The sequence below is a fragment of the Alosa sapidissima genome, chromosome 8, assembly GCF_018492685.1.
Source record: "Alosa sapidissima isolate fAloSap1 chromosome 8, fAloSap1.pri, whole genome shotgun sequence".
Taxonomy (NCBI): Eukaryota; Metazoa; Chordata; class Actinopteri; order Clupeiformes; family Clupeidae; genus Alosa; species Alosa sapidissima.
In genome coordinates this window covers 19,600,466-19,611,977 of record NC_055964.1, presented here as the reverse complement: position 1 = coordinate 19,611,977, position 11,512 = coordinate 19,600,466, and the positions used below count along the sequence as shown (strand labels likewise).

Here is an 11,512-nt window from a genome sequence, read left to right as displayed (position 1 = left end):
TTATAGAAACTGTATGGAGAGGCAGTGGTGCATAAGGTTGTAATCAGAGAAAACGATACACTGTGGGTTGGTAGGTGTGCTGTTAAAAAGATTTACCACTTTGATGGATTTCACAAATGAATTGTGTTAAATCGAGGATATTTTTGTTGCCAGATATTTGATAACTGCTATGAATTATTCTTATTTTTTTTTGAGGACAGAAAGGCTGTTCTAATCCTACCCTGCAAACACATCTGTGGTATGCCTGTTACTTTTGAGGTGTGTGGTTGATGATATGATCGTTAGCTCACAGAAGTCTGTACACCTGTTGCATTTGTTGGTTTGATAACTCAAACACATGTTCATCTTCTAATGACCGAGTTCTGTTTGTAACACACAACTTTATTGAAATATTACTGATCTAAAATGTATGATGTTGCAATTATGTCCTGATCATGAACCATAAAGTATGTGTATCAACATTTCCGTTTGAAACATCCAGCTCTTATCCTCTCTGTTTCAGAGAAAGCAAACCCCAGAAACAAATAATAATAATAATAATAATAATAATAATAAAAAAACAGCAACCAAGTAGGTCAAAAGAGAAGCTAGTCAAGTGAATATATCAAGAGTTGTGTTTCAGCATGAAAGCCATTTGTTCTCTGAAGCCTGTTTTTGTGCCGGCACTAGCCTGTCATTGGCTGTTGCTGGCTCTCATTTGCATACAAGGCACAGGAAGGCGGCAGCAGCTGCAGCGTGCCTGGGAATTGTGGGTCTGACACATGAAAGGGAAAATGAAAGCTGGCTGCCACAGGAGACAAGCAGGCCTGAATGATGCAGCTGAAATTGAGGTAAACACGTCGCAGTCGATAAAGAGACCACCTCTGTCAAAAGGGCAAGTCTTTTGATTCGCCTTCGGCTAGGTTTCTGCGTGTGTATGTGTGTGTAAGAGAAAGTATTAATTGCGTGCTTAAAAGGGTACATCCGCTTGGCGTTTTTTCAGTGCTGACAGTAGGCTGAGAGACACTAAAGCAGACAAACACACTCTCTCTCCCTCTCTCTTTCTTTCTCTCTCTTTGTGTGTGGCACAGCCATGTGACTGAGCTGATCCCTCTGTATTAACATCAGGGCAGGAGCTCATGCAGGCTCATGTAACAGATACAATGTGATCCATCTCTTTATAAACACATAAACTGTACCGCCTGAGAGTTTTCAACACCGAGAGACTCTGAGCCTGGACTCAAACTGTACTGTCCCTGTCGAATATGTTGGCTGATTTTGCATAAACCGTTGAAATCATAAATGTTGATAATCAGATGGCTGTTAGAAGGGTGGGACTATAATGATGTCCTTTGCATCCCTCCAGGTATCTCTGAGTACTTGTCAGGATCTTTCCGCATCAGGCTGCGTTTGTCCCTTGACTGCAAAGTAACAGAGGTCTTCCCTGGTTAATCTTCCATCATGTTATTGTTGGTTTTTGCCTTACTCCCCCTGACTGTATTTGGCACGGACCATGCCCCCGACTCGAAGGACCAGGCGGACGAAAATGTCCACACAGCCACCAATGGCCTCCCCTTCCCGTGGAGCAAGGTCAGGCTCCCAAACTACATCGTGCCGGTCCACTACCATCTGCTCGTCCACCCCAACCTCACCACACTCCACTTCATCGGCTCGGCCAAGATCGAGATCGACGTGAAGAACAACACCAACTGGGTGGTCCTGCACAGCAAAGGCCTCAACATCACGTCAGCCACCGTGCTGGACGAGAGCGAGGCCCACCTATCGGACCGCGTCCTGCCCGTGCTGGAGTATCCCACCCACGAGCAGATCGCTATCTTCTCGCCCAAAATTCTCACCTCCGGGGAGAAGTACTTCCTGTACCTTGAGTTTGATGCTCCGCTGGGCAGTGGGTTCTACGGCTTATACAGGAGCACATACAAAACTAAAAAAGGAGAGACAAGGTATCTTTACAGGTGTTGTTTGTTCTGTGTGTGTGTGTGTGTGTGTGTGTGTGTTTATGTGCATGTGTGTGTGTGTGTTTGTGTGTCGAAAAAAACAGCTAACGCATGGCAGTAATCTACCTCTGTTCGTTGTGTATTTTAGGGTCCTGGCCTCCACTCACTTTGAGCCCACCTCTGCACGCATGGCCTTCCCATGTTTTGATGAGCCCATCTTCAAAGCCAACTATTCTATTAGGATAAGACGGCAGAACACTTATATTTCTCTTTCAAATATGCCCATTGTAAGAACATTTTACTATCTAAACTAACATGCTGAATTCTGTAAAATACACTGTGACAAAATGGATCTTTAGTGACTACACTCTTTCTCCCCCTCATAGGAACAGACAGTTGAATTGCCCAATGGTATTCTGGAAGATCGTTTTGATACTAGTGTGCAAATGAGCTCCTATCTGGTTGCTTTTATTGTATGTGACTTCAAAAGTGTCACCCAAAGGACCTCGTCTGGAGTGGAGGTAAGAGCATTTTTTTTACACAGTAGTTTGGAGGTCCGCTTTGCTCCAGTGATCCCAAAAGACTTTCTGAGCATAGCAAATCATGAGATATCAAGTTTATGTAAATACCATACATAATTTGGTTAGACTTTATATCAACTGCCTGTGTTTACACTATGTTGCTATACAAGTCTGGTTAAGTATTTCTTGGTTAGCCATAACTCCGTCAATTTATCATCATCTAGATTACTGTCTCCATCCCCACGCCACTAGCTCCTCACCTCATATGGACCTCAATATAACACGTAACCCTAACTACCACCTCACTGCACCTCTAAGACCACTTTGAGCTGTCAAGAGTGCAGTCACAGTGCAGAATATGTTACACATTGCAAAAGGAATTAAATGAGAAAATTAGAACAGTAATATTTTACTTTTATTTGTTGTTGTCCCAAAGGCATCTTTCTTCATAATGACAGAGTTACTACTTGATTCCCATTTATATATCTGTATTGTTGCGGAACAGGAGACTGTAGAAAGAGGAAAGTTTGCATTGTTATCATCTCCTGCTTGTGTGTGATAAATGAATGGGACCTTACTAAAGAGAGTGCCTTCGATTTTTGGATCATAGATTTCTTTGGCCTTTTGGTCCCTCAGTTAAGAGTCCCAACAATCATGCAACAGTTATCTATTGCTGGGTATTTGTTGGTCTTTGTTGTTTTCCTTCGTGGCCCATTACTGTGGGAGACGTAAGCGTGTGTCTCCTTTCCTCAGGTTTCCATTTACGCTGTTCCAGACAAGTGGCACCAAACCCATTACGCACTTGAGGCTGCAGTGAGGATTTTAGAGTTCTATGAGAAGTATTTCAACATATATTACCCCCTACCCAAACTGGGTAGGAACGCTCTTTCTACTCTTCTCAATACAGAAGTATTTTTTACTCACTCTTTAGATTTTTTCGCAGGGGCGCAATTTGGCCATTATCAGTCTAAATAGCTCCAGACCTGTATTTATTCAATATGTGTCATCATAGTAGATTATTTTAATTGTTTGTGCTACTTTTGTGCTCTTTAATTGAAATGGCAGACATAGTGCAAAGTCTAACTGACGCTACTTTAACTAGATGTACCGCAAAGCGGTACAAAATATGACAGCCGCTCAGTCCTGCACATTTTCTCCGCAAAAAAATAAATCACGCTTGTCAACTTGTCTCCATCTCCTACTCTCTCCCTTACTCTTGCAACTTGTGTGTATGTAAATGAGTGTGTGCATGTGTGCGTTTGCGTTTGTGTATATATGTGTGCCTCTCTGTGTGTGAGTTTTCACTTGTGAGTGTGTGTGTGGGGGGGGTAATGGGGCGTGTGTGTGTGTGTGTGTGTGTGTGTGTGCGCGCGTGTCTATGCCTGTGCACACACACACACACACACACACACACAAAAACAAAACACACATGCAGGCAAACACACACATAAACACATACACACACACAGACACCCTATTACCCCCCCCCCCCCCCCCCCCCCACACACACACACACACACTCACAAGTGAACATACACATGCACACACACATGCACAGACACATAAAACACACACACACACACATGCAGACAAACGTGTGCGCACGTGCACACACATACACACACACACACACACCATTACCCCCCCACACACACTTACAAGCAAAAACACACAGAGAAGCACACATATACACAAAAGCAAACTCACACATGCACACACTTATTTACATACACAAAAGTTACGAGAGTAGGGGATGGATGGAGTAGGAGATCGAGACAAATTGACAAGTGTGTTTATTTTTGCAGAGAGAATATGCAGGACTGAGCGGCGGTCATATTTTGTACCGCTGTGCGGTACATCTAGTTATTTAAGACGCTGTTTTTAACCTCTATTGCTTGATACCCATGGCTGCATGTTAGATTTGATTGCCATACCGGACTTTCAGTCTGGGGCAATGGAAAACTGGGGTCTGAACACTTACAGAGAGACAGCCCTGCTTTTTGACCCCGCCACCTCATCTGCCTCTGACCAACTCTGGGTTACCATGGTGATTGGGCATGAGCTAGCCCATCAGGTTTGTGTGCTGCACATCACACTGTTAAAGAAATTGTTTGTTTGTTGTAAACGTGATGTTTGTATTTAGAATTAGACAATAGAATAACGGTTAACATTACACATCACAATATGAAAAGTATTCATTTATAGTACCCATTTAAATTGTGAATATCAATCATAAATCTGCATCACTGGTAAGATGCGTTTTTCAGTGGTTCCTTCTCTTATTCACACAGTGGTTTGGAAATCTGGTTACCATGGAGTGGTGGAATGATATCTGGCTGAATGAGGGATTTGCCAGATATATGGAATTTGTCTCAGTTGATGCAACATACCCAGAGCTAAATGTGGTGTGTGATTATATATATATATATATATATATATATTTTAATTTTGATAATGTTTTGTGGATATGTGATGAAACTAGTGACAGAGATCCCATATTATTTCAGGAGGACTACCTGCTGCATACCTGCTTTGCAGCCATTGGGCGAGACTCTCTCAACTCTTCTCGACCAATTTCCTGCCCAGCAGAAAACCCCACCCAGATCAAAGAAATGTTTGACACAGTCTCTTATGATAAGGTATAGAATGTATGATGTCTGTACAATGTTTGGATAACTAGCATGGCTATCATCCACATCAGGCCTAAACAAGGGAAAGGTGCTCATGGGGAACATCTTCACAATAGAGCTTTTTGTCTTGTATATTCATCAAATGAAGTTTGTAGGCTCCTTGCTAAGGTTCTAGATGTGCCCTCACCTGACTCATTCCTGTCCTGTGATTGGTTGTCTCAGGGTGCATGCATCCTTCACATGCTCAGACATTTCCTCTCTGATGAAGTGTTTCAAAGTGGCATTGTCCGATACCTGAGGAAATTCAGGTACAAGAATACCAAAAATCAGGATCTGTGGGACAGCATGGCCAATGTAAGTTTCTTTCTTTCTTCTTAAAACCAAATAAATAATTTATTTTCATACAAATACTTCATTAGCTGAATGTCACTTAGGTGATTAATGTTGTGTGTTATAGACATGCTCAGAAGATGAGTTCACATCTGGAGAATACTGCTACACCAGCACTCAAGCAACAAAGAATGCAGTACATATCTACCTATTTAGCTATATCTATCTATTTAGGAAGAAATGCAGTTTTGGTTAATTCTCACCTGTACCTGTTCTGTGTGTCCCGCAGTATCGCTATGCAGGAGAGCATATGGACCTAAGGACCATAATGAACACATGGACTCTACAGAGAGGGATCCCACTTGTGAAGGTTCACCAGCAGGGCTCCAAGCTGTACCTCAAACAGGAGCGTTTCATTAAGACCAGTCATCCTGGAGATCCCCAATGGGCTTCCCTGCAGAAAGAGTAAGGGAGGTTTTTACCAACATGAGATGGACTAACTCACACTGTTTTATTTGTCACAGATTAATAAATGATCTTGCAGTATCAATCTAATGAGGGATGAGATGTGTCTCATGCTGAAGAACATTCTACAATGAGACTACTGTGTGGTAGACAGAGTTGTGTGTGATTCTTTATATGCAAGCGAAGAAAATCAATACATATTCATTTCATGTTATCTTAATTGCAGCTTTCTTTGGCATATCCCTCTCACATACAAAACAAGCCATTCAGGACACAACATGAGGCATTTATTAGACACAGAGTCAGGTAATTACTCTTCCATCACATATGAAAACAAACAACACCTACAAAGAAATCTTTGTAGTATCTTAGTCATATCTCTTGGACTACGTCACCAAACCATATCCCTGATCTCCCTCAGGTGTCCTGGACATCGACGAGAGTGTGGACTGGGTAAAGCTGAACACAGACATGAATGGATACTACATTGTCCACTATGAGGGGGACGGCTGGGAGAGGCTGAGCACACTTCTAAGACACAACTTTACCGCTCTGAGTCACAAGGACCGGGCCAACCTCATTCACAACTCCTTTCAACTAGTCACGTGAGACTCAAGTTGTATCTAGCTTAAACTATTCTAAATGAACAGGGGTACATATTTAAACTTCAACGGTACAATGTCATGTCTGCTGTTTTGATTGGTACTTTTTTTGGTATTTTTGATGTGACAAGTAATCCCTCAATATGTTGAATGCATGGCTCTAGCATTCTTTTGACTCTATTTTTCTCTCATCCAGTGCAGGACAGTTGTCTCTTGACACCGCCCTTGACTTGATCACTTATCTGAAGTCTGAGAACCACAATGTCCCACTCATACAAGGCCTTGGATATCTGGAAACCTTCTACAAAATGATAGAAAAGAGGAGTCTTCCAGATGTCACTCAAAATGTGAAAGTAAGCCTCACAATCCTCACAGTCTTTATATATATCTGGGACCAGTAAGCTGTATCACACACATCTCTTTGCCATGGTGGTAAAACAGTATGTTGTGGTGGTGGGTGGCAGGACTTCATCTTGCAGTTCTTCCAAGAAGTAATTGACAGGCAGATGTGGAATGATGTGGGGTCCATCTCGGACAGGAGGCTTCGCTCTGAGGTGCTCACCCTGGCGTGTGATCTGGGCTACCCACCCTGTCTTGAAAAGGCTAAACCGTTCTTCAGTGACTGGATGAAATCCAACAGCACACTGAGGTGATTGTGAGCTTTAATTGCCCATTGAACAACTCCAAATGATTTATCACAGAGATATATTTGACTATGCTAGTTTCACTATATGTCATTCTCTCTTTAGATTATGACAATATATACAGTATATATATATATATATATATATATATATATATATATATAAAAATCAGCAGTACATATTCTCATATTGATACAGAATATTTAGTCATATCTGTGTGTACATTTCTCCCCTCATCTGACAGTATACCTAGTGATGTGGTTGAAACAGTCTTCTGTGTCGGGGCTCAAAACGATGAAGGCTGGGAGTATCTCTTACAGCAGTACACTACATCCATGTCAGAGGCTCAGAAGGACAAAATCCTCTCAGCTTTGGCAACCACCAAAGATCCAACGAAATTGATCAGGTACTACAAGCATATTTTGCAGCCATAGCCTAGCCCATAACATTGACATCAATAAACATTACATTAACATTAAATTAGCAGCAGAATAAATAGTAGAATAAAAACAATAACAATAAACATATAAATCACAACTCTGTAAGAATTAATTAGTTAGATAGAATGTAAGCAGATAAGATAACAGATATTTGACAGTGAACAGTAACGAGCATGGTAACAAACATTGTTATTATTATGCATAGAATCCTGTACCTTGGCATGGAGGGACAAGTCATCAAAACGATGGATCTGCCCTCACTGATTATCAATGTGGCTAGAAACCCCAACGGTCATATTTTAGCATGGAACTTTGTAAAGAAAAACTGGAACAGCCTGGTGGAAAAGTAAGTGACCGATTCAGGATTCCGCTGCCTCTTGACCAAATAGAGCTTACCTTCTACAGAGTGTATAATTGCATTGCCTTAGATAACCTAACAATGATGATGATCAGTGACATTACCATGGTTTTGCGCTGCATGATGAAATTGTTTTTATTGGTATGGTCTTTCTGACTGAGATACAGCTGAGAAAATAAGTATTGAACACGTCAACATTTTTTTTCAGTAAGTATACTTCCAATGAGGCTATTTGCATGAAATTTTCACCAGACATTAGTATTAACTCAGATAATCCATCCATATAAAAAAATCCAAACATTAAAGTCCATAGGTAGAGTTATGTGCAATAAAGTGGAATGACACAGGAAAAAAGTATTGAACACGCCTGCTGAAATTTCTTAGATACTTTGTGGAAAAGCCTTTATTCGTAATGACAGCTTTAAGGCATTTCCTGTATGATGAAACTAATCAGTCACAGTATTCTGGTGTGAGTTTGGCCCATTCTTTTAAACAGATAGTCCTTTAATATTGAAGATTTCAGGGGTCCCTGTTGTGAATCCTGATCTTTAGTTAACTTCCAAAACTGTTCAATTGAATTAAAGTCAGGGCCTTGATTTCCTTTCTCTGAAACCAATTGAGAGTTTCCTTTGCTGAATGGTTTGGATCGTTGTCCTGCTGGAAGGTCTAGCCATGTCTCATCCTCATCATCCTGGTGGATGTAAAGATTCTTCCGGAACAAAATGACTCCATTCATCATTTCTTCAACTGTATGAAGTCTGCTAGTACCATGAGATGAAAAACAGCCCACAACATGATGCCACCACCTCCAATCCTCACTGTTGGTAGGGTAGTTTTAGGGTGATGCACAGTGCCATTTCTCCTCCAAATATGGTGTGTAGTATGACATCCGAAAAGTTAAATTTTTAACCAGAATACATTCTCTCAGTATTTCATAGGATTGTTCAAATGTTTTTAGCAAACTTTCAACGAGCTTTGACATGTTTTTCTTCAGCAATAGAGTCATGCGGGATGAGCGTGCATAGAGGCCATGGCGGTGGAGTGCATTACCTATGATTTTCTCTGTAACAATTGTGCCTGCTGCCTCCAAATCTTTCTGGAGCTTTCTCAGAGTGGTCCTTGGCTCTTAGGCTACTCCTCTGACTATCCTTCTGACTTCCTGGTCAGAAATCTTGCAAGGAGATCCTGTGCATGGCCAGTTGATGATGTAGTGATGTTCCTTCCACTTGCAAATAATGGCTCCAATACTGCTTGCTGGATGATTCTGAAGTTTTGAAGTGCATCTGTAACCAGTTCCATTAATATGTTTTGCAACAATAAGGTTGCAAAGATCTTGGGAGAGCTCTTTGCTTTTACCCATGTTTCTTGTGTGACACCTTGCTAACACCAGTATATAGCCCACCAGTATGTACTAACCCAGCTTATATCAATTTGTACAGATAGGAGGGATAATTTCTCTAACTACTTATAGATTCCAGTTTGTTCCTTGCCATTCTTTGCGTTTGTGTACTGCTTTTTCTTAGCGTGTTCAATACTTTTTCCCTGTGCCATTCCACTTTTTTACTCATAACACTGCTTTTAGACATTAATGTTTGGATTTTTATATATGTGTGGATTACCTAAGTTAATACTAATGTCCGGTGAAAATTTCATGCGAATAGCCTCACTGGAAGAATACTTACTGAAAAAAATGTTGACGTGTTCAATACTTATTTTCCCTGCTGTAAGTGACAAATAATTGATTGCTTACTGTCTTTGCAAAGTCCAGTTGTGATGATATTCTAACCAACACACAGTCACACAGTTGTTGAACTAAACAATGACTATGACATTCTATTTGGTTTGGTATTTATATAAAGATCAAACTTAAAGGACCACATCTTTTACAAGCTAATCATGCCACTGCTGTAGTCTTTTTGATTACACAGACTTTGATAAGGCATTACCTCTTTTTTTTAAACCACATCCTCCTTCAGGTTCCAGTTGGGGTCGTTCAGTATTAGAAACATTATAATTGGCACAACATCTCAGTTTTCATCAAAAGAGGAACTACATGATGTAAGTGTCCTTTTTCTTATATTTACTGCGGAAATAACACAAGCAAATGCAAAGTACTCTCATGACACCTTAAACAAAACCTAAATCATACCCTTTTATTTAATTAACAGATCAAGGAATTTTTTGAATCCATAAAAGACCAATCATCCCAAGTACGAGTCACCAAGGTGGCACTGGAGAACGTGGAAAAGAATATCATGTGGTTGGACCGGAATTTGGAAACTCTGAGGGCCTGGCTGCTAAAAACATTGAAGACATTACAGAAAAAGGAGTAAATCTCATTTAAAAGCAACTTCATTGAGATCAGATCTCTGTACAGGTAGGCCAACTGTCTGGCCAAAATCTGCAGCGCACTGAACATATTTAGTAGCGCACACAAGCACACATCATTTTTAAAAGTATTTTATGATTGCTATTTGAATTCAATCTAATGATAGATTATGGCTTTCATCCTGTATCATGTAACAATTGTTTGCAGGGGCATTGATGTTTTCAAAAGAATAATGCTCTTGTGATGCATTAAGCTTTTATGCCAACACACATTTGACTTGAAAATAAAAACAAAAAACTGAAAAAAAAAATTGAAAGACTTTATGTGGTAGTCATCTAGCAATTTGTGTGCATTCTCTTCTGGTTCTAGGGTATGGCCTAGGCCTACCCCAGTCTGGTGCCAGTGAGAGCATAGCACCCTCTAGTGGTTAGATGTTGATACATCAATACAGTAATCCACACAAAAATAACATATGGATAGGCTACATAGTAATTAAAATGAATTCATTTGGAGAAAAAACAAATCGGAATCTGTTCTCATGACATTAAATATTTTCAACTGTTCAATGCTGAAAGTAACATTGCACAGACAATATTTCTGTTCACTTGAAAATACCATGGATTGTAAAAATAAACTAAAAACAATTATAAAAAAAAAAAACCCTGTAACGACCATGTGTAGAATTGGTATTAGAAAAACTGATATTACTGGTGACTATCACAGGTGTTTCTTAATTTTCTGCAGGAGCATGTGTCATGATAAAAGGCCTATTCTTCTGCAGGCCAGATATAGGCTTTACTTATGGGTGTTGTCCAGTCACATCTGGTACAGGGACACAGTATCCCACAGGCAGCAGGTTGCTTAGAGAAAATACATAAAAAAAAAAAAAAAATTGTCATGGGGAAATTGAAAGCATATTAGGCCTGTGTGTGTGACCTGGAATGCCAATAGGCCACATAAAGTTATGTTGTCAATGTCTGCACTCTGCAGAAGGTTTCCAGAAATATCCCTTGGTCAGACATGTTTTCAGTCAGGTCATCAGCACAGGTCTATTTTAGAGTCGGTTCAGATGAGAAATCTTACTATCTTACATTTAAACTCAATCCGATTAGCCATGACAGGCTAATGGCTAATATTCTTTCACTAGGATTTTCATATTTGGATTGGGATGGCTTGTGAAAATCTCATATGGAATAGGCTACATTTGGTGTGTGACCTTGCTGACTTCCCCAGCATTTATAAGCTAATGAAAATCTGTG

The 11,512-nt window shown here is 40.3% G+C and overlaps 1 protein-coding gene across 2 annotated transcripts; it reads left to right on the top strand.

Annotated features, from left to right (window-relative positions):
• Window positions 1–741: 741 nt before the first annotated feature.
• erap2 (endoplasmic reticulum aminopeptidase 2) lies at window positions 742–10,851 on the top strand. Of its 2 annotated transcripts, none has more exons than XM_042100504.1 (19): window positions 742–874; window positions 1,346–1,940; window positions 2,083–2,221; window positions 2,321–2,455; window positions 3,209–3,329; window positions 4,375–4,529; window positions 4,747–4,860; window positions 4,963–5,094; window positions 5,308–5,439; window positions 5,543–5,611; window positions 5,705–5,880; window positions 6,107–6,186; window positions 6,302–6,485; window positions 6,679–6,835; window positions 6,947–7,131; window positions 7,371–7,532; window positions 7,772–7,912; window positions 9,901–9,982; window positions 10,093–10,851. In XM_042100504.1, exons 2-19 carry the CDS (start codon window positions 1,441–1,443, stop codon window positions 10,255–10,257), a joined length of 2,829 nt encoding a protein of 942 aa, XP_041956438.1. In that variant the 5' UTR covers window positions 742–874; window positions 1,346–1,440; the 3' UTR covers window positions 10,258–10,851. The 2 variants fall into 2 exon arrangements, with proteins under 2 accessions (XP_041956438.1, XP_041956437.1); XM_042100503.1 differs by having other exon boundaries at window positions 748–830.
• Window positions 10,852–11,512: the final 661 nt, after the last annotated feature.